At 35.9% G+C, this 22,318-nt stretch overlaps 6 protein-coding genes across 10 annotated transcripts; 4 read left to right on the top strand and 2 right to left on the bottom strand.

The window, feature by feature from the left end:
- The first annotated feature begins 485 nt into the window (after positions 1–485).
- LOC133674506 (F-box protein AFR) lies at positions 486–2,385 on the top strand. The gene has a single exon (XM_062095644.1). It carries the CDS (start codon positions 1,081–1,083, stop codon positions 2,179–2,181), a length of 1,101 nt encoding a protein of 366 aa, XP_061951628.1. The 5' UTR covers positions 486–1,080; the 3' UTR covers positions 2,182–2,385.
- A 2,199-nt stretch (positions 2,386–4,584) lies between these two features.
- LOC133674876 (pathogenesis-related protein PRB1-2) lies at positions 4,585–5,414 on the bottom strand. Its single transcript, XM_062096165.1, has one exon. The coding sequence runs from the start codon at positions 5,360–5,362 to the stop codon at positions 4,802–4,804; it is 561 nt and encodes a 186-aa protein (XP_061952149.1). The 5' UTR covers positions 5,363–5,414; the 3' UTR covers positions 4,585–4,801.
- Positions 5,415–7,971: 2,557 nt separating this feature from the next.
- LOC133674062 (large ribosomal subunit protein bL28m) lies at positions 7,972–9,767 on the top strand. Its single transcript, XM_062095021.1, has 2 exons — positions 7,972–8,269; positions 9,087–9,767. Exons 1-2 carry the CDS (start codon positions 8,070–8,072, stop codon positions 9,574–9,576), a joined length of 690 nt encoding a protein of 229 aa, XP_061951005.1. The 5' UTR covers positions 7,972–8,069; the 3' UTR covers positions 9,577–9,767.
- Positions 9,768–11,392: 1,625 nt separating this feature from the next.
- LOC133674633 (uncharacterized) lies at positions 11,393–11,785 on the top strand. The gene has a single exon (XM_062095849.1). It carries the CDS (start codon positions 11,393–11,395, stop codon positions 11,783–11,785), a length of 393 nt encoding a protein of 130 aa, XP_061951833.1.
- Positions 11,786–12,128: 343 nt separating this feature from the next.
- LOC133674401 (uncharacterized) lies at positions 12,129–14,243 on the bottom strand. Its single transcript, XM_062095486.1, has 7 exons — positions 14,204–14,243; positions 13,620–13,642; positions 13,441–13,542; positions 13,275–13,354; positions 12,992–13,060; positions 12,800–12,905; positions 12,129–12,326 (listed from the first exon to the last, which is right to left on the bottom strand). Exons 1-7 carry the CDS (start codon positions 14,241–14,243, stop codon positions 12,129–12,131), a joined length of 618 nt encoding a protein of 205 aa, XP_061951470.1.
- A 2,615-nt stretch (positions 14,244–16,858) lies between these two features.
- LOC133674860 (uncharacterized) lies at positions 16,859–22,127 on the top strand. Of its 5 annotated transcripts, none has more exons than XM_062096138.1 (9): positions 16,859–17,111; positions 17,200–17,367; positions 18,892–19,352; positions 19,466–19,576; positions 19,676–20,160; positions 20,286–20,454; positions 21,254–21,493; positions 21,583–21,717; positions 21,814–22,127. In XM_062096138.1, the coding sequence occupies exons 1-9, from the start codon at positions 17,027–17,029 to the stop codon at positions 21,943–21,945; spliced, it is 1,986 nt and encodes a 661-aa protein (XP_061952122.1). In that variant the 5' UTR covers positions 16,859–17,026; the 3' UTR covers positions 21,946–22,127. The 5 variants fall into 5 exon arrangements, with proteins under 5 accessions (XP_061952122.1, XP_061952124.1, XP_061952125.1 ...); XM_062096140.1 differs by lacking the exon at positions 16,859–17,111 and adding an exon at positions 18,002–18,092 and having other exon boundaries at positions 17,230–17,367; XM_062096139.1 differs by lacking the exons at positions 16,859–17,111; positions 17,200–17,367 and adding exons at positions 17,484–17,906; positions 18,002–18,092.
- The last annotated feature ends 191 nt before the right edge of the window (positions 22,128–22,318 follow it).

The raw sequence follows: 22,318 nt of genomic DNA, 5'->3' as shown, positions 1-22,318 counted from the left end.
TATCGTCTTAAATTGCTTTTTTTTTAATTGAGTCCTTCTACCATGCTTATCCATACTAATACTAGTGTATTTTTTTTCCCTTTTCTCCAATTTTCTTCAAGAAAAAGGTCATTTTGTTACATAAAAAAATTATAAAAAACAAGGGCTGAGAAAACTTTTTATGATATTCAAACTGTAATTAGTGATATTTTATAAATTAATGTTTAAGGCATTAATTAATATTTGTTGACATGGACTAACAGCCGCCAGCTATAACTTGATTACCATAAAATTTATCGGAGCATGGGAATCCAGACAAGAAATGTTTGAAAGATCAGTGACCCAATTGATGAAATAACTTGTTTTGGGCTAAAACTTGAGAAATGATAATATATTAGGGACAAAAATGGAGATTTTCCCAAAATAAAGATAGAGAAATCCAAGTGGGTAGTCACATATCATATCAAGCAAATAAATGAGATCTCATCCAAAACAGCGCCATGAGAGCTGGGCCACCCACACTAATTATTAAAGCAAAAAAAAACACTAACCCCACTCTCGGTGGTTGCATCTCATAGTTGGCCAGAGCAAACCAAACCAATTAATCCCACATAAATCTTCTCCTGTCCAAATTTCCCATCTCCCTGACCTCGCTAGCTAGAAAGCTATCTAGCCATGCTTAGCCACAGCAGCAAGATTATCAAAAGAATTAGACTTCCTCTCCCCACCGAGAAGGCTTCCAATTACATCACCGCCACGTGATTTCAGTGAATTCTTGGAATTTCTTCAGGTTTTATGGTCGAGTGATTTCATGATTTGCAGGAATTATGGTACGTCACTGGATAGCTTCTGTTTTGTAAGTTACTACAAATTCCTTCCCCTTATTCCGGTTTCTAGAAAAACAAAAACACCGTCCTAAAAATAACATTAAACTACTCAAGAATTATTCACTTTTTTGACAAGCCAACTATCTTGCCCTGTAAAGTACCCATCTTACCTTGTCATCATACACATCGCCTCCCCTTTTTCCATCCCTTCTTCTTTAATCTCTCCTATGCTATAAATTTGGTGGCACCCCATTTCGTTCCGGTGCGCCAAGAAATGGCGGATTTGAGTGAAAATCAAGAAAAAACCGAGGAGAAACATGTTGAGCCTCTGATTCCAGGGTTGCCCGATGAGGTAGCAGAGTTATGTCTTCTTTACCTTCCATATCCTTACCAAGCTTTGGTACGTTCAGTCTCTTCATCATGGAACAGGGCAATAACAGACCCTGCTTTTCTTGTCTCCAAGAAAACTCTGTCCCTTTCCTTGCCGCATGTCTTCGTGCTTGCATTTCATAAATCAACGGCCAGGATCCAGTGGCAAGCTTTGGACCCTCGATCTGGCCGTTGGTTTGTCCTACCCCCCATGCCTTGCCCGAAGACTGTTTGCCCACCAGCGTTTGCATGCACCTCATTGCCACGTCAAGGGAAACTATTGGTTTTGGGCGGGATGCGGTCGGATACAGAGACTTCAATGGACAGCACCTTTATCTACCGTTCATCTACGAATCAGTGGTCCATAGGGTCCCCGATGTTGACCCCGCGATCGTTCTTCGCCACCGGGAATGTTAAAGGCAAGATCATAGCCGTTGGTGGTAGTGGGTCCGGGAATAGCGACTCAATCACAGCCGTTGAGTGTTACAACTCAGAGAATGGGAAGTGGGGCCCAGCTGCTAAAATGCGCATGGGGCTAGCTAGGTACGATTCAGCTGTGGTGGGCAACAGAATGTACGTGACGGAAGGGTGGACGTGGCCCTTCATGTTCTCACCAAGAGCAGGGATCTACGACGCCGACAAGGACACGTGGCAAGAGATGAGTAATGGGATGAGGGAAGGGTGGACGGGACTTAGCGTGGTGCTCGGTGATAGGTTGTTTGTGATATCAGAACACGGTGACTGCCCGATGAAGGTGTACGTCCCCGATCTCGACACGTGGCAGTACGTAGGCGGGGACAGGTTCCCCAGAGAGGCAATGCAGAGGCCTTTTGCCGTGAACGGAGTGGAAGAGAAAGTGTATGTGGTGTCCTGTGGGCTGAACGTGGCAGTAGGAAGTGTGTACGAGGCGGACAGAGGAGAGTTTTGTGTGAAATGGCAAGTTTTGGTCGCCCCAAGAGCTTTTCATGACTTTGCTCCTTCGAATTGTCAGGTGCTTTATGCCTAAAATCTTTGATTATTAGGATCTAATTGTTAGCTAGTGATCTATTATTGTATGGCCAAGGTGGAGATCTCTTGTTCTTGCCTTGCTTCATGTGGTTAAGTTTTGTTTTGTTAGGCAATTTTATATGCCATTATACTAGTAGTTTGGTAGTGCTTTTTGGGAGTTGTTTCTTCTTGCTAATATAAAATTTAGGCATATTCCCCTGTATTTGACCTTTGATTGCAGACATTTCCGGAGGTGTTTGGAATTGATATTTTTAACATCACCGCACCGGAACAACGATATAGAAATATAAAAATATTAAATTTCTTGAAATAATATAGTAAAACAAGTAAATTAAAGAAAAAAAAAGGTCAATTAAGAAAGGGTAAAAGGAACTAATAAGAGAAGGCGGCTGAGAATTCACCAGGTTTGATGGGAAAAAAGTCAGTCATTTAACTGTTCAAGTTTCTATGATGATGTATAATACACTGCACACATAACTCAATGTTTCTCACTCATGCCACCTTAGCACTCCTTGCAAAGGGATGAAGAGAGAAGACCAATAAACCTGAGATTGAGAGATTAAGAGAATCAGTGAGCTGAGACACAGAGACTAAAAGAGATTAAGAGAATCAGTGAGCTTGTAAGAGCAGCTTTAATTTAGAGAAGAGAGATTGAATTGTGCCAGTTTGTTTGTGCGTTTTAAAATTATTTTTAAAAAAATTTAAATTTTTTTTATTGTTTTATTAACTTCAAATTAATATATATTTTTAGTATTTTTAAATCATTTTGATTTGCTAATATCAAAAATAATTTTTTGTTTTAAAAAAATTATTGATATATATTTTAATACAAAAAATTATTTGAAAAGTAACTGTAACCAACTGTTAAACAAGTTTTCAGATTTAGATTTAGAAATTGAGAATGTTACTCTGATTGTGAAGGGTGTCGAGTTATAATGCAATTCCTTTTATTTTATAGCATTTTGGTTTTTTAGTAATTTTTGAATTGGTTCAGTTGTTTCCGGTTAATTCAGTTTTAGCTTTTGAAAATTGAACTGAACCAAAAAGATTTTAGATTTTTTAATTGATTTAATTTTTTTTTTAATGTAATTGATTTTTTTCTCACCCCTAATAGTTACGGTGAAGGAATTCTCTTGTAGATATACCGTTAACTGATGAATGTTTATTTATTTCGAACACCGTAAATATTAACCTGATTTTATATTAATAGATAGATTTTTTAGATAATTATTTTACTTAATAGGAAATAAATATGGTATAGATAAACTCTATCTAAACTTAACCTGTATGTTTTAATTCAATAAGTATAGTATTTTATATTAAATAATAAATATTACTAGAATATGGATACAATACAAGAAATAACTTGGTAAGAATATGGTCTGCCGCGAGTAATCATTACCATCCATACAAAAATATATACTCGCATATTGCTTGATGACATCTTAAACTACTCATGAAAAGCATGTGTGAATTCCACCTTTACGTGAAAAAGAAGCATAATTTCATTTATGTATTGAGTAATTGCACTGAAAATCAAATCATGATTGTGAAGTTGGATTGGACTGTTTCCTACACAGAATTAATTCTTGACTTTAAATTTTATACCAGTTGGATGCTCCAAGGAATATTTCGATTTGATTTTTATAAAAAATAAAATAATTAAATTAAAATTTTTAATAAAAAAATCAAAATCAGTTTAAATTGACCGGTTTTGATTTAGTTCGATTTTTTAGAATAAAAATTTGTTCCAATCAGTTTGACTCGGTTTTTTCCGGTTTGACTCGGTTTTTTCTGGTTTGGCTCGGTTTTTTTTTGTTTTTTTCGGTTTGGGTTCTGTTTGGTTTTTTCGGTTTCAGACTTGTAAAACCAAACCGATTGGTTTTTTAAAATTCTAATCAATTTAATTGGTTTTTTTCACTTTTTTTGGTTTGGGTTCTGTTTGGTTTTTTCAGTTTCAGGTTTGTAAAACCGAACCGATCGGTTTTTTAAAATTCTAATCGATTTAACTGGTTTTTTTTCACGGTTCAGTTTTTTCGGTTATTTTTATGAATTAACCATGTCTCACAATGCTACTTGTATTTTATGAATTATGAAAACGGCCCCTGATAAACCAATAATATTTTCCCAGTCCCTCTCTCTGCTCTGTACATCATACAAATGGTGGTGATTTTGACTTCCAACGAGCTGTATATTGGCAATCACAATCTTTAACTCGACCTTCATGCATGGATTTTAGACTGTTTTAATAAAAGAAAAAACTCGAATTAACCCCTAAAAGTATTGCCGAAATCTTAATTTTATCACAAGGAAAGATATTCTTCTCAATTGGGTCCCTAGTTCTTCAAATGTTGTTTAACTAGGTTCTTGTGTCCATGCCTGTCTGTATGTTTCATTTACATTTATTCAAAATGGTATAATTTTATTTCATAAAATATGTACATTAAATGAAAAATACAATCACACAAGGAAAAATAGGACCCAAAAAACATTTGGGACCTAATTTATAAACTCAGGGTTCCCCTTTAATTGACTAGCTACTGAACAGAATGCTTCAGTTCTGATGAAGTGAAATGCTTGCCTTCTGACAGAGGAAATTATGTGCAAACTTATCTGATTCAGAAGGGCTTTTGGCCTATGACATTGCCATGAGGATCATAGTTACATGTGATGAATGTATCTCCACTTCTGCAAGCAACTCTTGCACAACCAACCTTCAAGCTTTGCCTCCAGACTATCTGGGTATAATGGAGGCAATCCTTGTTGTGAGCACATGTATTTGTTTTGTAGTTGTAGTCACCTTTCTCTTCAGCCCAAGTAGCAACAGCATCACCAGCTTTCCAGTCCTTGCCACTGCCCCAAAACAAATTCTCGCCGTAATCGCTATTCGAATGAATCAGTGCACAATCTTCTTGTCGCTGATGAGCCCAGGATGAAGCAAAATTTGCAAGCTTCTTGCTCCATCTAAGAGGAGGGAGTCCTAGCTTTTCTCTCTCAAGGTTGTGGGGTACTAAATATTGTTTCACTATGCTACGAGGCGTTGTAGTTAATAAACGTCTTGAAAGAAGTTTAGGGGAATTTTCACGAGCTGAGTCTGACAAAGCGAGCAAAGGGAAAGAACAGAAGAAGAGGAGGAAGGTTCCTAATGCCCCACATGAAAACAAGGTTCTAGCTTCCATTTGGTAGAGTTTAGAGGTTGAGTGTGAGGAAATTCTATTGGTAATTTGTAGCTGATGTATGGCATATGTATATATATATGTGTGTGTGTGTGTGAGAGAGAGTGTGATTTTGTGCACAAACAAGTTGCAATTTCCATGTTGAAAAAGAATCATTTCATGTGCACAGGCTGATTTGAAGGAGATTTGAGGTGGAAAACACGTTAGACAATGTGAAGCATATGGTCTCTACAGTTGATCTTTAACTAACAAAACTGCCTTCAATCATTGACCAACCTCAAGTGTTCTTATTTTATTTGCCATTTGCAGAATCAAGATAGACTCATGGAGAATAAACTTTAGATTGTGCCTGTGACAGGTTAATTATACTTAATCCTGAATTGGTTTTTATTCCATAAAATTTTATGTCAGATCATCTTGCAAAACCATTCCATCATCGTCAGCTCCATCGTCAACAGGGAGAAGGATTAGCTCATTAAACATCTCGATTCGCGGTGTTGAGTCAACAACTGCATAATAAACAGGAACTTGTTTTCTGAAATTGAATGCAGTAAGAATTAGTGCCCAAATGATTATCTATTCAACTTCTGCTCTTTGTTGGAATGAAGATTTATGAATTCTATAGCCTATGACCAAACCACATGAGTCCATGTGAAATTATGAATCCCAACATGGCAATTAAGAATCCTACTTCAGACTACACGAGATCAGGCTGTACAAAGAATAGCAGCCAGGACTGAAACAAACATAGATTCCCAGCGACATGGTACAGCCTAGCCTAGTCACAGTTAACCCAGAATGGAGTCGTGGAATAGTCACAAACAGCCCTCTCAATTCAAAAAGATAAGTGATATAATTAATATTATGTTCTTTCAATACTTGCTTAGATTTTTTAGGAGGATGAGATTCGAACTCTTAATTATTTAATCATTAATATTCTTGTATCAAGTTAAATAATAATCTGAACTCTGATATTATCTTAAAATATAATTTATATTATTTTTTAATAATACCTAGAACCCAAAAATCGCTGCAAATGACTAGATTCTCTACAACATATCAGTAGCAGAAAATAGCAAAACAAAGGCAGAAATTTCCAGGAGTAAATTGTCTGATCTCAGGCCTTTACAAGATAGTTCCTCAACATAAGAACATGTTCTCTACCCAATACAGGAGGCAATATACAGAGTATTTAGAAGAACAAATGTTGTTGGACTATCCTAGTAACTGATACATTATATTTTGGATAAACTTGCACTTCCATTGAATAGAGCTAGTTTTCAACAAAGCCTTGGAAAGAAAGGAAGAACAGGATTCCCCATTACACTAAACAGTTTGAATACATCCAGTGGATAGTCAGGATTGCACCTTCGGAGAATTCATAAAGTTTTCCAAGAACTTTTTCACGTACTCCTACATCCAATGACTGCCTTGATTCAGAAAGAAATGTTCCTGGTGGCCAACTGCTCTAGGGAAATAGCATATTCCAGTAAATAAATGGCAGACTCAGGTATTTCTCACAGTACAGTTTAATAGAGAGATTTCCAGCACCCATTCTAATGGCAAAACTGACTCATCGATCAATATCGACTGAGAAACCGCGACGAAGACAGAAAGAGACCTCGAATTTATGCACTTCAGTACCTTGATAAAAAATCCAAGAACCGATTAACTGCTCCAACAGACTTGTCTATTTACTCTCTACAATGACTTTCACAAGTTTCACAAAAATCAGAATTTACAGCATCCTGAAGCATGTTGAACCAATCAAATTTGAGGGCTTTCAGGTAACAGCAGACATCCTTTTATCTGTCACAAAAATGATGATCTTCACTGTGATGCTGCAGCAGGTATATGTCAATAGTCCTTTATCCTTGTTCTTAAGATGGCAAGAACATAACTCAAACTTGAAAAATATGGTCTCTTGTCTGGTCACTATTGTTCTTTCTTTTGGTAAATGGCCATCCTAGTTAAGGTTCCAAACATGTTTGTGCTGGTGATATCAACATCCGGTGCAGCCTGGTAGCTTCTCATCCTCTCTGTTGAAAAGGTCTCGGATTTCTAATGACAAATTATTATTCTTTATCCCTTTTCTATCCACCATTTCCACAGTTTGAATATTATTACACACTGCTATCACCACTGCTTCACTTTCTAAAATCATATCATAAAATATTAATCAGGTTAAACTCGGGCAAACACTAAGAAATATCAATCAAATAATAAAAAATGTTATACAAATAACGGTTTATGACAGAAAATAAATGTATAAAAAAAATTATTTCCATAAAAAAAATTTTCATAATTTTTTTTCCAAATAAATCTATTTTCTTGCAAATAATTGCAGCCTTAACAGATAGTAATAAAAAATACAATAAAGGAAATAATCATACTAATTTTACCAAAATATTTTCCCATCCGTGCAGCATGCTATTCAACTGTTGAAACTCTTTAAAATTCTGACTTTGGAAAGAATTTTCATTAAAATTATTTGGGAAAAAAAAACAAATGAGACCTTAAATTAATTTTAACTAATTGAGCACAATTAACCTTCCCTCAGAAAATCACAAGCCCAGGCCCACAACCAGTCAAATGGGTAGGGTCATCTAGCGGGTCTCTAGCACACTGCAAGTCGTTTTCACTCTTCTGCCATCCATTTCTCAATCCAAAAACCCTCTGATTTTTGAAAAACCCTAAATCGAGTTTGATAATGGCTTTTAGAGGGAAGGAGATGATGAAGAAAATAATGTCAAAAATAGGAGGAGAGAAGAACTTGGCTCCTGGCGTTAAAGAAGCTCTCAAAAAAGCAATTCCTAATAGCAAAGTTGTCATGAATCGAGCCAAACGTGGCCTTTTTGCTGGCCGTCATATCCAGTTCGGTAATCAAATTAGTGAAGATGGAGGTAACAAGTAAGTTCCTCTTCGCTCTCAATCTCTTCTAATTGCTAATGGGTTTCTGATTTCTTCTGGGTTTTGAATGATATTTGGTTCGATGCTTGTTTTTGTTGTTGATATGATGCTTTGGGCTGAGGAATGTTGTGGGGCTGTTGGTAGTGTGTTGTTCTGTGTGTAACGAGGAAAAAGGTGGGAGTTTGTTTTGGAAAATGGGCATTGATTTTAGACGAAATTTGATAGTTTTTGAACTGTGGATTTTGTTGCTGTTGTGGTAAATTTAGATTTGTAGAAATAATCTGGTTGTTGATGTGTAATTGTTGATGATGGAAGCTAAATTGCTGCATTTATGAGTCAAGAAGCTAAGATGGCGACTCAGATGTTGATTGGAAATGTTAATGTATCATTGCCAGAGAAGGGGAAGAACTTCTGTGATTGAATAGTTTTAAGCAGTTTACTTGTAGGCAAGGAGTGTTTTACCATTAAGGTGTTGATTTCGTTTATCTTGATTCGTTATTGATTTTTGAATGTGCCGACTTTGTATATTTTTTAGATTCAGTGAGGCGTTTCTGTTCCCAAAGAAGTAGTCTTTTGGGCAATTTGATACTGGTCAGAGCTTGCTCAGTTGTGAGGAATGTTTTTATGTCGTCTGATTAGTATGAATGTGTCTGATGAGGATTGTGCCTGTTTGATTGTTGTACCTTTTTATTTTTTCAGTTGCATGAAACACTTGGAGCTTTCCTGTTTTTGGTGTGATGAACGTGTATTATGTGCTATATATTGGGAAGGAAGAGTGATTTATTTTGTTAAAGTGCTTGTGTGTTGGTGATTATAGGAGTAGGAGAAGTTGGAAGCCAAATGTTCAGGATAAGAGACTGTTTAGTTACATCCTAGACCGCCATGTTCGAGTCAAAGTCACCACTCATGCTATCCGATGCATAGACAAGGCAGGAGGGATTGATGAGTACCTGCTCAAGACTCCTTATCACAAAATGGACACAGAAATGGGCATCTTGTGGAAAGCCAAGATTGAGAAGCTATATGAAGAGCTTGGGAACATGGAGGTGGTTTTCTTTACACCTGAAGCTGAAGCCGATTTGGATCAGGACTTCAAAGATATGAGGCTAGAGCAGCGGGAGGCTCGCAAGCAATTAAGAAGGCAGATATATGGTTGGTCAGACAAACAGAAGCAGATTGAAGAACAACAGAAAGAAGATCTGGACAAACAGAAGCAGATTGAAGAACAACAGGAAGATCTGAACCCTAACAGTTGGGGAGGAAATTCACATGATATTTTCAACAATCGGGGATCTAGTTATTATTAATCTGGGTTGCTGTTCACATTTTTTGTTAGCTACTTTTGTTATGTTATATTGTTAGACTCAATTGGTTGCTGGCCTAAAGGCCAAAAAACTTTTGTATCCTTTAGTCTGATAACAGAAGAAAGTTCTCTGCAATTTATTTGGTTATATACACAACTTGGCATCAAATAAACATTTCATTTTTCTGTCTACAATGGCCAATGAGGTCCTGTAATCTGGTCGAGAGCTGTCATCTAGTTGAAGGTTATGAACATGATTCAGGTTTTAACAGGCAGTCAAAGCTCTAGATTGGAGGGCTTGAAGGAGGGGGACAATTTGTGTGTGAAATTGGGAAAGTCCCTGTGACCGTGTCAAATTTATTTCCATTTCCTACAGCAAACAAGAGGAAGGATGTTTGCAGTCAACTACTCTATGTTATACTATCAATTCTGTTAGGTGATGATGATGATGGAAGTATAATTGAACATGCTTCTCATACTCTTGAATGTATTAGTTCTGTCTTTTCCTTCGTATTTCCTTTTAGCTTGCGACCCAGAAAGGTCAGCTCCCTCTCCTTGAACAGGTCTACTATATTCTATATAGAGAAATTATTATACTACTGTTGTACTGGGTAACCTTTCCTTTTAAAGGTATAAACTGAGCTAGACTTTATAGTAAGATGCTCCAGGCCTTTACTGGTTATTTCCGGTTAGTTTAGTATTGTGATAAGGATATGTTTTAAAGTATTTTTTATTTAAAAATATATTAAATTTTTTTTTAAAAAAATTATTTTTGATATTAACATATCAAAATAATTTAAAAACACTAAAATTTTTAATTTAAAACAAAAAAAAATAAAAAATTTTAAAATTTTAAAATAAAAAAAGGACTCTTCAAGTTTCCTAAAACTCATTGATTTTTAAATTTTTTTAGAGTCTATTTGGTATTGTAGTAGCAACTGTTTTTCAAAGTGTTTTTTTATTTAAAATTGTATTAAAATAATATTTTTTTTATTTTTTATAAATTTATTTTTATATCAAAATATTAAAACGACAAGGAAATATAAAATAATTAATTTGAAATAAATAAAAAATAAATTTTTTTAATTTTTTTTAAAATATTTTTAAAATACAAAAAAAAACAAACTCTATTAATTTTATTTATATATCTTCATTGTACTAATGTCAAATCGTTCTTTTAGTCCTTATTTATCTAAAATTCAGGTTATTTTTAAATCAAGTCACATCCTATCCTGTTATATCACAACACATATCCGATGTTACAGTGAAATGTTATCTGATATGATATAGTGAAATGCAATTTGATGCTTTAAGAATAACCCGAGCTTCTGATCGGATAAAATCTAAACAAAAAATATCTTGAAAGTAGAGGGTTGATAGGAGTACAAATAAAAATAGATGGGATAAATTCGTATAAAATTAAAAGTAAAGGGACTAATATAAACTCTTAACACATAACTTGGTCGGCAAGAATAAGATAACAGATGCTATCAAAGAATAAAAGTAACTGACCGTTATGCACTCTGTTGCAGCCCATCTTAACAGCACTGTCACGGCCAAAAATGACAATCCGGTGAGAAAAAGAACATGACCAGGTCAAACGGCGCAAATACTACATCTGTGATTTATCAAAATCTAACCACACTGTCACCCAAGTCATCAGGTCGGCATCTGCGCACCTTTAACAAAAGCCATGATAATATATCCGTCGTCCACGCTTCCTTGTAAGAACAGATAATCTTACTTCACAAGCTTCTTCTCCCTCCTATAAATATTCCCTCACCTCATCAACTCTCAGCAGCAAGAAAACAGAACTTAAAATGGGGAAGCAGAAGTGGTCGGTTCTAGGCCCTTTGAAGAGGACTGTCAAGAAAATAAAGTTTCTACTTAACTTCAGAAAATGGAGATTGGCTTCATCAGTTCTTTGGAATGCTTCTTCTTCTTCTTCTTCCTCTGGAATGATAAGAAGGTTGACCTTTAATGATCGAATTGGCTTACATGGGGTAATTGAAGATGTTGAATCAGATCATCAAAGCAAGCCGGTTCGAGCTATTGAAAGGGTAAGAAGTCATGATGGGTCATCATCAGATGATGATGTTGACAAGAGGGCTGAGATTTTTATTACTAATTTTCGACGGCAGCTGTTGATGGAAAGGCAGGTTTCTTTGCAGCTGAGGTACTACAGAGGGAATAGTTTTGGAAGGGATTATTGAAGAGAATAGAATAGAATGTTATGACTGAATGTCAATAAATTAATTAAAAAAATTTTGTTGTGAGAATAAAGTTGTTTCTTTCTTCCATTTGTTGGGAAAACTTGAATTGTGATTGTTTTTTCAATGATATAAAATTCAAGTGTATTTATTGTTTGTTTGTTTGTCTTTATCATTACAATTTATATTGCATGTTGAAGTAAAATATTGCAGTTTTATTCTGGGAAATATTAACCAGATTTACAGTCTATGACAAGCCTCAAATGCCGCCCCCCCAGTGCTTTCACATTGTTCCTTCTCTCCCCAATCAGAAATGAAACATTATCTATATTATAACTTATTCAGACTAAGCTACGTCTAAAATTAGAGAGAAACAAATATCTGAAGAAATTTCTGGTGAGACTACAAGAAAAAGAAAATAACTGGCAACTACATTCATCATACGATGAGTCGCAGAAACTATTCTAGCCCAGTGAAATTCCTGAACACCATAGACACCATCATACAATGAGTTGCGTGAGCCATTATGGCCCAGGTGACGTTTCTGCACATCCATAGACATCAACATGCTGCATTATTCTGAGGTTCATCAATACAGAACTGTCAGTATTTGTCTTCAATTGATCCAATGGACTTCTCGGAACAGACAATGGAGTGCATAAATGAAGGAATTATGCTATCGTCTCCACGAGAAGTTTCAGCTGGGAATGTTCATCCCTTTTCCTTGTCCCCGGCAAACAAGAACCAATGGTCTCAAAAAGTTCAGTTAAGATGACACTGATTAAAGAAAAAAACAATAATAACTGTTGTGAGGAAATTAATGATTTGGAAAAAACAATAATAACATATCATTTGGAATTTTGTTAACAACACATCAACATGTCACGAGATTCTATGTATAATTTAGCAACGCACATTAAGGTTCTTGCGCTTTGATGTTGTTAAGATTCAGATAGAAGGAACAGAAGAATCAGCAATAGCATTCATCACAAAATGAGCTGCCAAACTAATTCTAGCCTGGGTAGCATTCCCAATACCATGAACTTCATCAGGTTGCTTTGTAGTGAAACTCATCATTGTAGAGTATATCAGACCTTCATCTTCAAGTGATCTAATAGATTCCCTGGCGGACACAAAAACAAATGTCAAGAAAAGGAATTGCTTTACTTGATACTGCAGGGTGAGGAAGAGGAGATATAGAGAGATTACTTGATCTTCTCCATGGGAAGTTTCAGCTTTTGGGAAAGTTCATCCATCTGCATCCCCTTTTCCTGTCCACTGCGGTAAAGAACCAGTTCTCAAAATTCATAAAGATGGCACCAACAAAATGGTTAAGGATGGCTGGACAAGATGAAAAGAAAATCACTAGACTATTAATTAAACACAAGTTCGATATAAGTAGCAGATGAAAAAGTTAAGGCAACAATAGACAACATGAAATTTCGAGGAGAAAGAAGCTGCATGGAGTGAAGATTTTAGTTGTTCAACTCACGTGCTTGAAGACTGTTGCAGACAGTCAAGGACCACTTGATCAAATTCCTTAGGCCCGTCAACATTAAATTGCTTGGACATCTGGGGAAAAGAAACTATAATGTTATGACAAACGCATATAGCAATAAGGACATTGAATAAAAATTTTACTTGAAGCAGTCCTATACCAGGTTTGACGTGGATGTCTGATATCCATTTGATCCACTCCACAGAGGAGTGTTCATTGATGATTCTACCATCTGAGGCTGAGTTGAAGTGCCACCGTGCAGCTCCAGTTGAAACAAATTCGCAGCAAACACAAAATATGCGTGCAAATCATGTCAGAAACTTCAATTATAGTGCATACTTGATCTGCTCTAAGATCAATACCTGCAATTTTAATGCATTTCTAAGATAAAAAATACTTTAAACTGCATCTCTCAACAAATCTACTTACGTTTCACTCTAATTTATTGGCTAAAATTAGCCTCTAATATTTCATATCTCCTAATTTCATCTCAAACAAAATATTTTATGATTTTAACCCCTGATATTTCAAACACTTCTCGAATTGGATCCCCGTATCAATGTCCATTAATTTGTCTCATTTAATTTTCATATTAAAGAAAGGCATTGTTAGTAGGACATATACTTGACAAAAAACTTAATAAACATGGATAGATGATAGTTTCGTTTAATTAATTAGTATCACATTATTGATGAAATATTTTTGTTATGGAATGAAACTATCGCTTGAATAACATACTAGGGACCAATTTGAGGTTTCCGAAAAATCTATCTCAAAATCTCCTGCTCTCCAATCTCACTCCAAGTAGCAACTCCCGATCATCTCCGCTTCGCATTGCTGCTTCTTCTTCCACTGTCGTCGACACCACCAAAAACGCCCCCGTATCATCGACAAACAGCAACGTAACAGTTAAAACAACTAACAAAGCAGCAAATCAAGCAGCAGCAGCATGAGTAGCGCCATGGACAACTTGACATTGAACGCGGCGTGAATGTTTTGATAGGTTGCTTTCAATGTTATAGAAGAGGAGTTGAGGCAATCACTTGAAGCTGTATTCAGTAAAATCTTGTCTCAGACAATAGCAGCTGCATGCGAGTTTGGGATAAGTTTACCGAGCTACCTTGAGGGCAGCTGGGGATCGAGGATGCTGCGATTAAGGTTGTGTGTTGTTCATCTACGTACTAGCATATTTCACTTTTGTATTTATTGCAAACAATGAAAAGTCGTTTATTTTCAGGTGCAAAGACCTGAAATAGAGCCTATAATTATCTATCGGGATCTCTTTCTCTTCAGAACTCTTGCCTCATTCCTAAATGGAATCAGTTTACAGAAATTGGGATGCTTCTGTGTTGATGGTAGATGGATTTGGTGAGAAGCTTCTGGAGGAGCTTGATTACACCTTGGTTCTTATCTTTCAAAACTCTCTTCTGTTTTGCATAACAGTCTTGTTGCATGCTCTTAGAGATAGACAAGAAGGTATCTTGGTCTATGTCGTCTGCCGGCCTGTCAGCTGAGTGATATCCATGTCCATGCCAACCAAATCGATAGAATTTGCCCCAGAAATACTTGTTTCTGACAGATTACGTTTTATATGTGTACTGATTTTTTTAACGGTGAAAGAAATAATGTACAGAGATAAATATGTTTGAGAAATAATTTTGTAATATATTTTTATTTTTTCAAAATAGAAAGAACATGAGATATGTCTTCTTTATCTCAGTTATTTTCATCTTTTTTTATCTCAAGATATATTCTATTGAATTGGCTGGGAAGGGGATGCTTCACAAAGCATATTTATACAGATTAGTCTAGTAGATAGAGTGCAAAACTGTAATATGGTTAATTTGATCTGCAGTGTGCCTTCATTTTGTTACCTTGCCTGATAATTTGTGCTTAATATTTCAGCAAATTAAGCAGATATTGATCGATGCTGTAGTAATGCTGTGAACGAGGACTGTTCTGAGAAGGCAAATGACTTCACCAGACTTGGATTCCTAGTTAGTGGCACTGATGTTGCTCCTATCATTCCAGCTTTGGAAGCTACTTGGCAGAATTCATTTGGGAACGGACTTTCTGGTTTTAATTTCAGAACTGTCACAGGTAAATTGTATGCCCCACAATCCATGTTCCATGTTTTTCTCTAGTTCAATTTCTTGAATATTTAAGCACATTGCTTGAACTAAAAGTTATTCGTTTGGTTTTCATCTGCATGGTTTAAATTGCAATGCCAATTTTGCTGTCAGCAAGGTCAGGGTCACTTAGTTGACAGCATTGTCATTGTGGGTTTGTGGGGCAGATGCAGGTGAAACAATTCATATAGTGGGTTTGATTTTATTTGTCAATTCCTAGGTTCACTGGTGTGTTGCAAATGATTGTCTCATTGTATTCTTGAATATTTGGCTATGTCCAAGTTGCATCAACTATATAGTTTCTCAGAATACAATCCCCCGTGAAGGATCTGCTTCTCTGTGTTAGGTTCCGTTTAACGATGGTGTTTTCCGGTGGTAACCGCTCGAAAACCTCATTGTTCTTGCATATAGTGGGTTTGATTTTATTTGTTAATTCCTAGGTTCACTGGTGTGTTGCAGAAGATTGTCTCCTTGTGTTCTTGAATATTTGGCCATGTCCAAGTTGCATCAACTATATATAATTTCTCAGAATACAATTCCTTGTGAAGGATCTGCTTTACTGTGTCAGGTTTCGTTTAATTAACGATGATGTAACCACTCGAAAACCTCATTGTTCTTGCATAGGAAAATACAGCCGAGATGAGCAGCAACCCTGCCTTGCAAGTAAAAGAAATGTCTGTATCTTTATAATTTATGTGTGAGAAGAACTCAAACATTTCTTCAATTTTCGAAAGTAGTAATACATGGAAAATAATTCATGTTAGTTCTTTCTTCCTTTGATTTGCTAGGGAAAAATATAAGAACTCAATGGGGTTTTTTTTATTGAATTTGGATTTTATTTTTTTCGGTAAATAGAACTTGGATGTTCACTAAGGATTTTTTTAATTTTTCATATATATATATATATATATCATAAAATGTTTATGTTACCTATTTTATTAGAAAGATTAAAATTATTAAAAAATAAAAAAATAAAAGATTAAAAATACAAAATGAATGCTCTTTTCAAGTAGTTTTGATATTGTAATAATAATTATTTTAAAAAATATTTTGTTTTAGAAATATATTAAAATTATTTTTTTATTTTTAAAATTATAGTTTTAAAATCAACAAGCGAAACAATTATAAAACATAAAAAATTAATTTTTTTAAAAATATAATGACACCGTAAAAATAAACACACCTTATTAGCTATAATATTTTAAAAGAAATCACAATTTTTTATTAAATAAATTTTTTATATCAGTTTTATTTTTAAGTTTTCAAGTATTAATAAATTATATATATATATTTTAAAAATGATATAAAAAATTTAATGTTTTTTATTAAATAATCCTAACATAAATTATAATTGAAAAATTAAATTAATTTAAATGTAAAATTAATTCCTTCTTAACAGTGTGGGGCCTGCTTGCCTTACCACAGCGATTTAACACTGGTGACAGTCCAGTGACCCTAAAAAATCTCCCACTGCAATTCCCTTCATCCCAAAATCTTAGGTGACCTCATTACTTTTCTTCTTTAGATCGAAATCAAAGCTCGCTTGGAATACTGAGTTAAAATTACTATCCTTACCATTAAAACCACTTCAAGGTAATTTTAATTAAATTTCTTAAAATGCCTCGTAAGGTGAATTACGGAGTAGATTGTGACGATGGAGATTATGATGATTACGACGATGATTATGATGCAGAAGATGATGGTTAGTAGAAATAATTACTTCTTATATACATGTAATGCTACAAATTTGCTTTATTTGATGTGGTAATTACTTATTAATTTCGTACCAGTGGAAGCAGCTGAGCCTATACACAAAACGCCCAAGTACAATGATAAGGTTAGACTATGGCGTTGCGCAATTTGCAATTATGATAATGATGAGAGCATGACTGCTTGTGATTTTTGCGAGGTTATTCGGAATCCTGTCCCTGGCAGTATCGAGAGAGTTGGAGGAGGAGGTATGGAGAAGTTTCTGTTTTCAATTTGAACATCTTAGCAACTGTATGTATGCTTGATCGTTTTTCTTCTTTGTAGTTAGGAAAATATTTTGTTCTTTTCATATTATGTTTTGCTTCTTCAACAACTTGGTTGTGAATTATGTAGTGTTATTTTTTTAGCTCATTGTGTTTTGTCTTCGTTTACTTCCTGGATGATGTAAGACACTAACATAGGAGGCATGATTTTGGCGGTGGCGCTGCTTTGGTTTGATATGACAATGCAGACAGCTTGTATCTTTGTTGTTGTTGTTGAGGTTTCATTTCAAGTTGGTTCTCCCTTTATAGAATAGATTTCTATGATGCAGCGGGTAGTATGTGCAAAGAGTCTGGAGCATCCATGATGAACAAGTCTCTTTTCTGTATCATTGCCACATTGGACTCCACAGATGGCTGTAGTAGGTCAAAAGTGGAATGATGATTTTGTGACAGAAGAGGGCAATAACTTCCACAAGTGTGGGAGTTTCCAAGGAAACTCTGATGATATTAGTTCCTGTATTGATGTAGGTCTGAGCATGTTCTAGAACAGGATGAATTGATGAAAAACAGTAGATATTAAAGACCCATTTTCTTTAACTTAAGAATCCTTTGGATGAAGGTGGTGTATATATTCTCCAGCTGGCGGCTGTTTTTTGGAGTCATTTTGCAATCTTGCTTCTCAAAACTGTCATCAGATCTGTGGCTTCTATGTATGTACTAACATTTCATATATTACTTATACAGCTCCTTTTAAGTTTAATATTCCATCTCCAGATGATTTGGTTTCTGATGGATTACATCCCTCCAAAATTGGTTCTAAAGGTATCCTTTTATAGTTTCAAATTTGAGAGGTCACTTTGTGTACGATGCCAAAAACTTTATTTACTTGAGTTAACCTTAGGAGGATTGAGAAAAGTATCAGCTTGTTTGTATAGCGGCCATTGATTCGTACATTGGTATAAGCGTCTCCAAATTCTCCCTTCCAGGAATCTAGTTTGGAGTACAGCAGTTGAGTACTGGTATTCATTTGAAGTATTCTACTCTGTAAGGCTGTGCACCACAGGAAATAACTTACACTATTATAGCTCAACTGTCTATTTTAATCCGCTCCTATCAGGATGATATAGTCTGCCATATAAGCTTAATCAAGTGGAGGTTGGGTCTGAATAAAAAATATTGTGCCGCAAGTTGCAAAATTAAGGCTTTGAGTTTATTATATAATGGAACAATGTCCTGCTACAACATGAAATGATACAATATGCTACCTGCCTTTTAATTGCTCACAGTGTACAACTTAGTGACATGGTATTCACTCATGTTGGTTTGCATGCACAAACAAGCTATATTTTTCTTAAATGCATGTCTGTGTTATATATTTATACAAATCATATTATCCATTGTTAGCTGAAACAACAATGTAGTTAAAATAGCTTAATTTCAAGAGTTCTCTCAGTTCCTTTTTGAATATAATTTTGCTTCATCTTGTTTCTGTACTGCCTTTTCTTGCAGCCAAACTTTTCAACTCCAGATATCCGAATGTAACTGCTGGCGTTGCTGAGATTGTTAAAAGTTCAGATAAATCATCTGCATCGATGCCAAAAGGCAAACAAGGACAACAAATTTCTGATGGTTCTTCTGCTTCTATTTCAAAAGGCAGGCCTGGAGTGGATGAGGGCAATCAAAAGAAGAATGGTATAGTTGGCACTCAATCAAGCGATGAAACTTCAGATAGCACTTCATCAACGCCAAAAGGCAAAGATAAAAGTGTTGATTATAGCAGTTCTTCAACAAACAGGGGCGAGTCTCTTGGTCTTACAGGCAATTTGAATGAAATGTCCCTGTCTGGTAAATCTGGAAAGTCGTACAAGGCTAGTGCTAAGAGGCACAAGTCATCTGCACAGTATCAACCAGATAAATGGATGCTCCCCAGCAAATCAGAAAATGCATTGACACAACTGAATCTTGCAATTGTAAGTGGGACTTGGATTTTAGCCATATACTCTAGGAATTGGATGCTAATATCTTCAATAAGGATATGTTAATAATTTTTTTATTGATAAACTTCATCTATAAACGATTATAGGTTGGCCATGTTGATTCTGGGAAATCAACACTCTCAGGTAGACTACTACATCTTTTGGGACGAATAACCCAAAAGGAAATGCTCAAATATGAAAGGGAGGCCAAGTTACAGGTGATGTCAATAAGGTTTTGCTTGTTTGCATGCATTTGCTGTTTAAGAAAACAACAACAATAACAATACTTGATTTTGGTTTTTTTATAATTCAAACAGGGCAAGGGGTCATTTGCTTATGCTTGGGCATTGGATGAGAGTCCTGAGGAGAGGGAAAGGGGAATAACTATGACAGTCGCTGTTGCTTATTTTGATTCCAAAAAATATCATGTTGTTGTGATTGATTCCCCAGGCCACAAAGACTTTGTTCCAAACATGATATCTGGGTCAACACAAGCTGATGCTGCCATCCTTGTAATAGATGCCTCCATTGGGGGTTTTGAAGCTGGGATGGACAACAAAGGGCAAACTAGGGAACATGCACGTCTTATTAGAAGTTTTGGTGTTGACCAGATTATAGTCGCAGTCAACAAAATGGACTCAGTGGGGTACTCCAAGGATCGATTTGATTTGATTAGAACACAACTTGGAACATTCCTTCATTCTTGTGGATTCAAGGATTCCTTGGTGTCATGGATTCCATTGAGTGCAGTGGAAAATCAAAATTTAGTTGCAGCTCCTTCTGATATTCGTTTGTCATCATGGTGAGTTCACTTTCAATTTATTTACAAGAAATATTTTCCATTTCAGGAGCTATAAAAGAGGTCTCAATGGAATCTTATAATTATCTCTAGGGAGTTGAAAATCAAGCAAAGTAACTGAATTGCAGGTACCGTGGACCTTATCTGCTGGATGCAATTGATTCTCTTCAGCCACCAACAAGAGATTTCTCAAAACCTCTTCTCATGCCCATATGTGATGTATTGATATCATCTTCACAAGGGCAGGTGTCAGCCTCTGGTAAATTGGAGGCTGGTGCTCTTCGAAGTGGAGTGAAGGTATTGCATTAAGGTTGCCACTTTCTATTGTAAAACTAACTTTAGGCTTTCTGAAAAACAAGTGATATGGCTCGTCATTGAGAAATCCATTGGATGGATGATTTGCATTTTCCCGAATGAAATGCATCTTATCAGTGCTTCTTAGCATGAGCTGGTGAATTTTCCTTGTATGGATCTTAGGCTTCATTAATGCACTAATAAATATTCATTTATAGAAGCAAAATGTCGTGGTGGTCTTCACTTGAATGTTTCTGACCCCTCTCCATTTCCCTGGAAGGACTTGATTAAGGTTGAAGACATTTGTAGATATGCTACAAATTTTCTCCTTGAGAATTGAGAGTGGTCATGCTTCTACTATGATAGAATTCTTCGTTAGTGTGTGTACACGTGTGTTTGTACATGTTCAGCTTTGCATAATAAGGGATGAATTTCTTGAGACATTCATGTGCCAATCATAGGCTGCCTTCAGGTAATTAATGACCCAGAATTTGACCAACTTTGCACATTGACTGTTCTTACCCATGTGTGTTTTGAGTGCTGCTGTAACTTGCCAGTGATTCTTTGTCTCTTCAACTGCTCCTGGACAAGAGTAGTGCACTGGTGTGATAATAGAGTTTTTGGGTTATTGAAAGTAAATTATAAAGTGCATATATTGGTTGTGCTTTAAATTTATACCGTTGGTTGAATTTGTGCTTGCTGATAATACCTATCCGGTTGAGGTAAGGAAATGTATATTTTGTTGCAGCCAATATCACTCTGTGCTCTTACTATAACCATGTATGTAATTCGTGGAATGTAGGTTTTAGTTATGCCATCAGGAGATGTGGGCACAGTTCGCTCCCTAGAAAGAGACTCTAAGGCTTGTGATGTCGCTAGAGCAGGAGATAATGTGACTGTCAGTCTCCAAGGCATTGATGGAAGTAATGTGATGACTGGAGGTGTTCTATGTCATCCTGACTTTCCTGTTGCGGTAGCACGACATTTTGAGCTGAAGGTGCTCGTGTTAGATTTGGAAATCCCACTTGTGATTGGTTCTCAAGTACGCTCCCCTCTACAATTTTCATTTTGTTCCATAGCGTTCTCTATTAGTTTGCAGTTGGAATCTGATAGTTTGAGTTGAATTTGCAGTTGGAATTCCACGGACACCACGCAAAGGAGGCTGCAAGAGTTGTTAAAATAATATCAGTACTTGATTCAAAGACAGGCAAGGTGACAAAGAAGGCGCCTCGCCGTCTTACCTCAAAGCAGAGTGCAGTGATTGAGGTGAATTAAAACGAATGATCATTTCTTCCATCGACATTTACACTGAAACAGCAGTGAACTCGATCTCACATTTCTTTGCCCTCTCTCTCACTTCAGGTGCTTTTGGACGGACCGGTTTGCATGGAAGAGTTCACAAATTGCAGAGCTCTTGGAAGAGTGTTTCTGAGAACATCAGGGAAAACCATTGCCCTCGGAATCATAACCCGGATAATAGAGGATCAGGAATAGTTAACATGAGAGGTAGATGCCTCAGCATTTGAGATGTAAACGGGTTCCATCGCTACAATTTGCCAAATTTATGTTGTTAACAACAGAGAGGAGGGGCATATCCTTTCTTAGTTTTGATGGACTTTTTGCATGGGTTGCATCAATTTACACATCAGTAAAATCGGCAGCCCCCTATGTTGTCATGTAATTTTTTTTTTTTATTCTTTGCTATGCATCTTTCATCCATAGTTGCTACATAGCCGATCAGAGTTGAAGGGGAAAAAAAATTTGTTGTTCCAGTTAAAATTTAGGTTGATCTGTTTCTCTGTTCAAGCTCGGAACTTTAATTAGTTGGTTTTTTTTTGTCAAAACAATATTATTTTAATTTTTTTAT

This window comes from Populus nigra, chromosome 15 (genome assembly GCF_951802175.1).
Source record: "Populus nigra chromosome 15, ddPopNigr1.1, whole genome shotgun sequence".
Taxonomy (NCBI): Eukaryota; Viridiplantae; Streptophyta; class Magnoliopsida; order Malpighiales; family Salicaceae; genus Populus; species Populus nigra.
The sequence above is the reverse complement of the archived record's forward strand: the minus strand, read 5'-3'. Positions and strand labels throughout refer to the sequence as shown.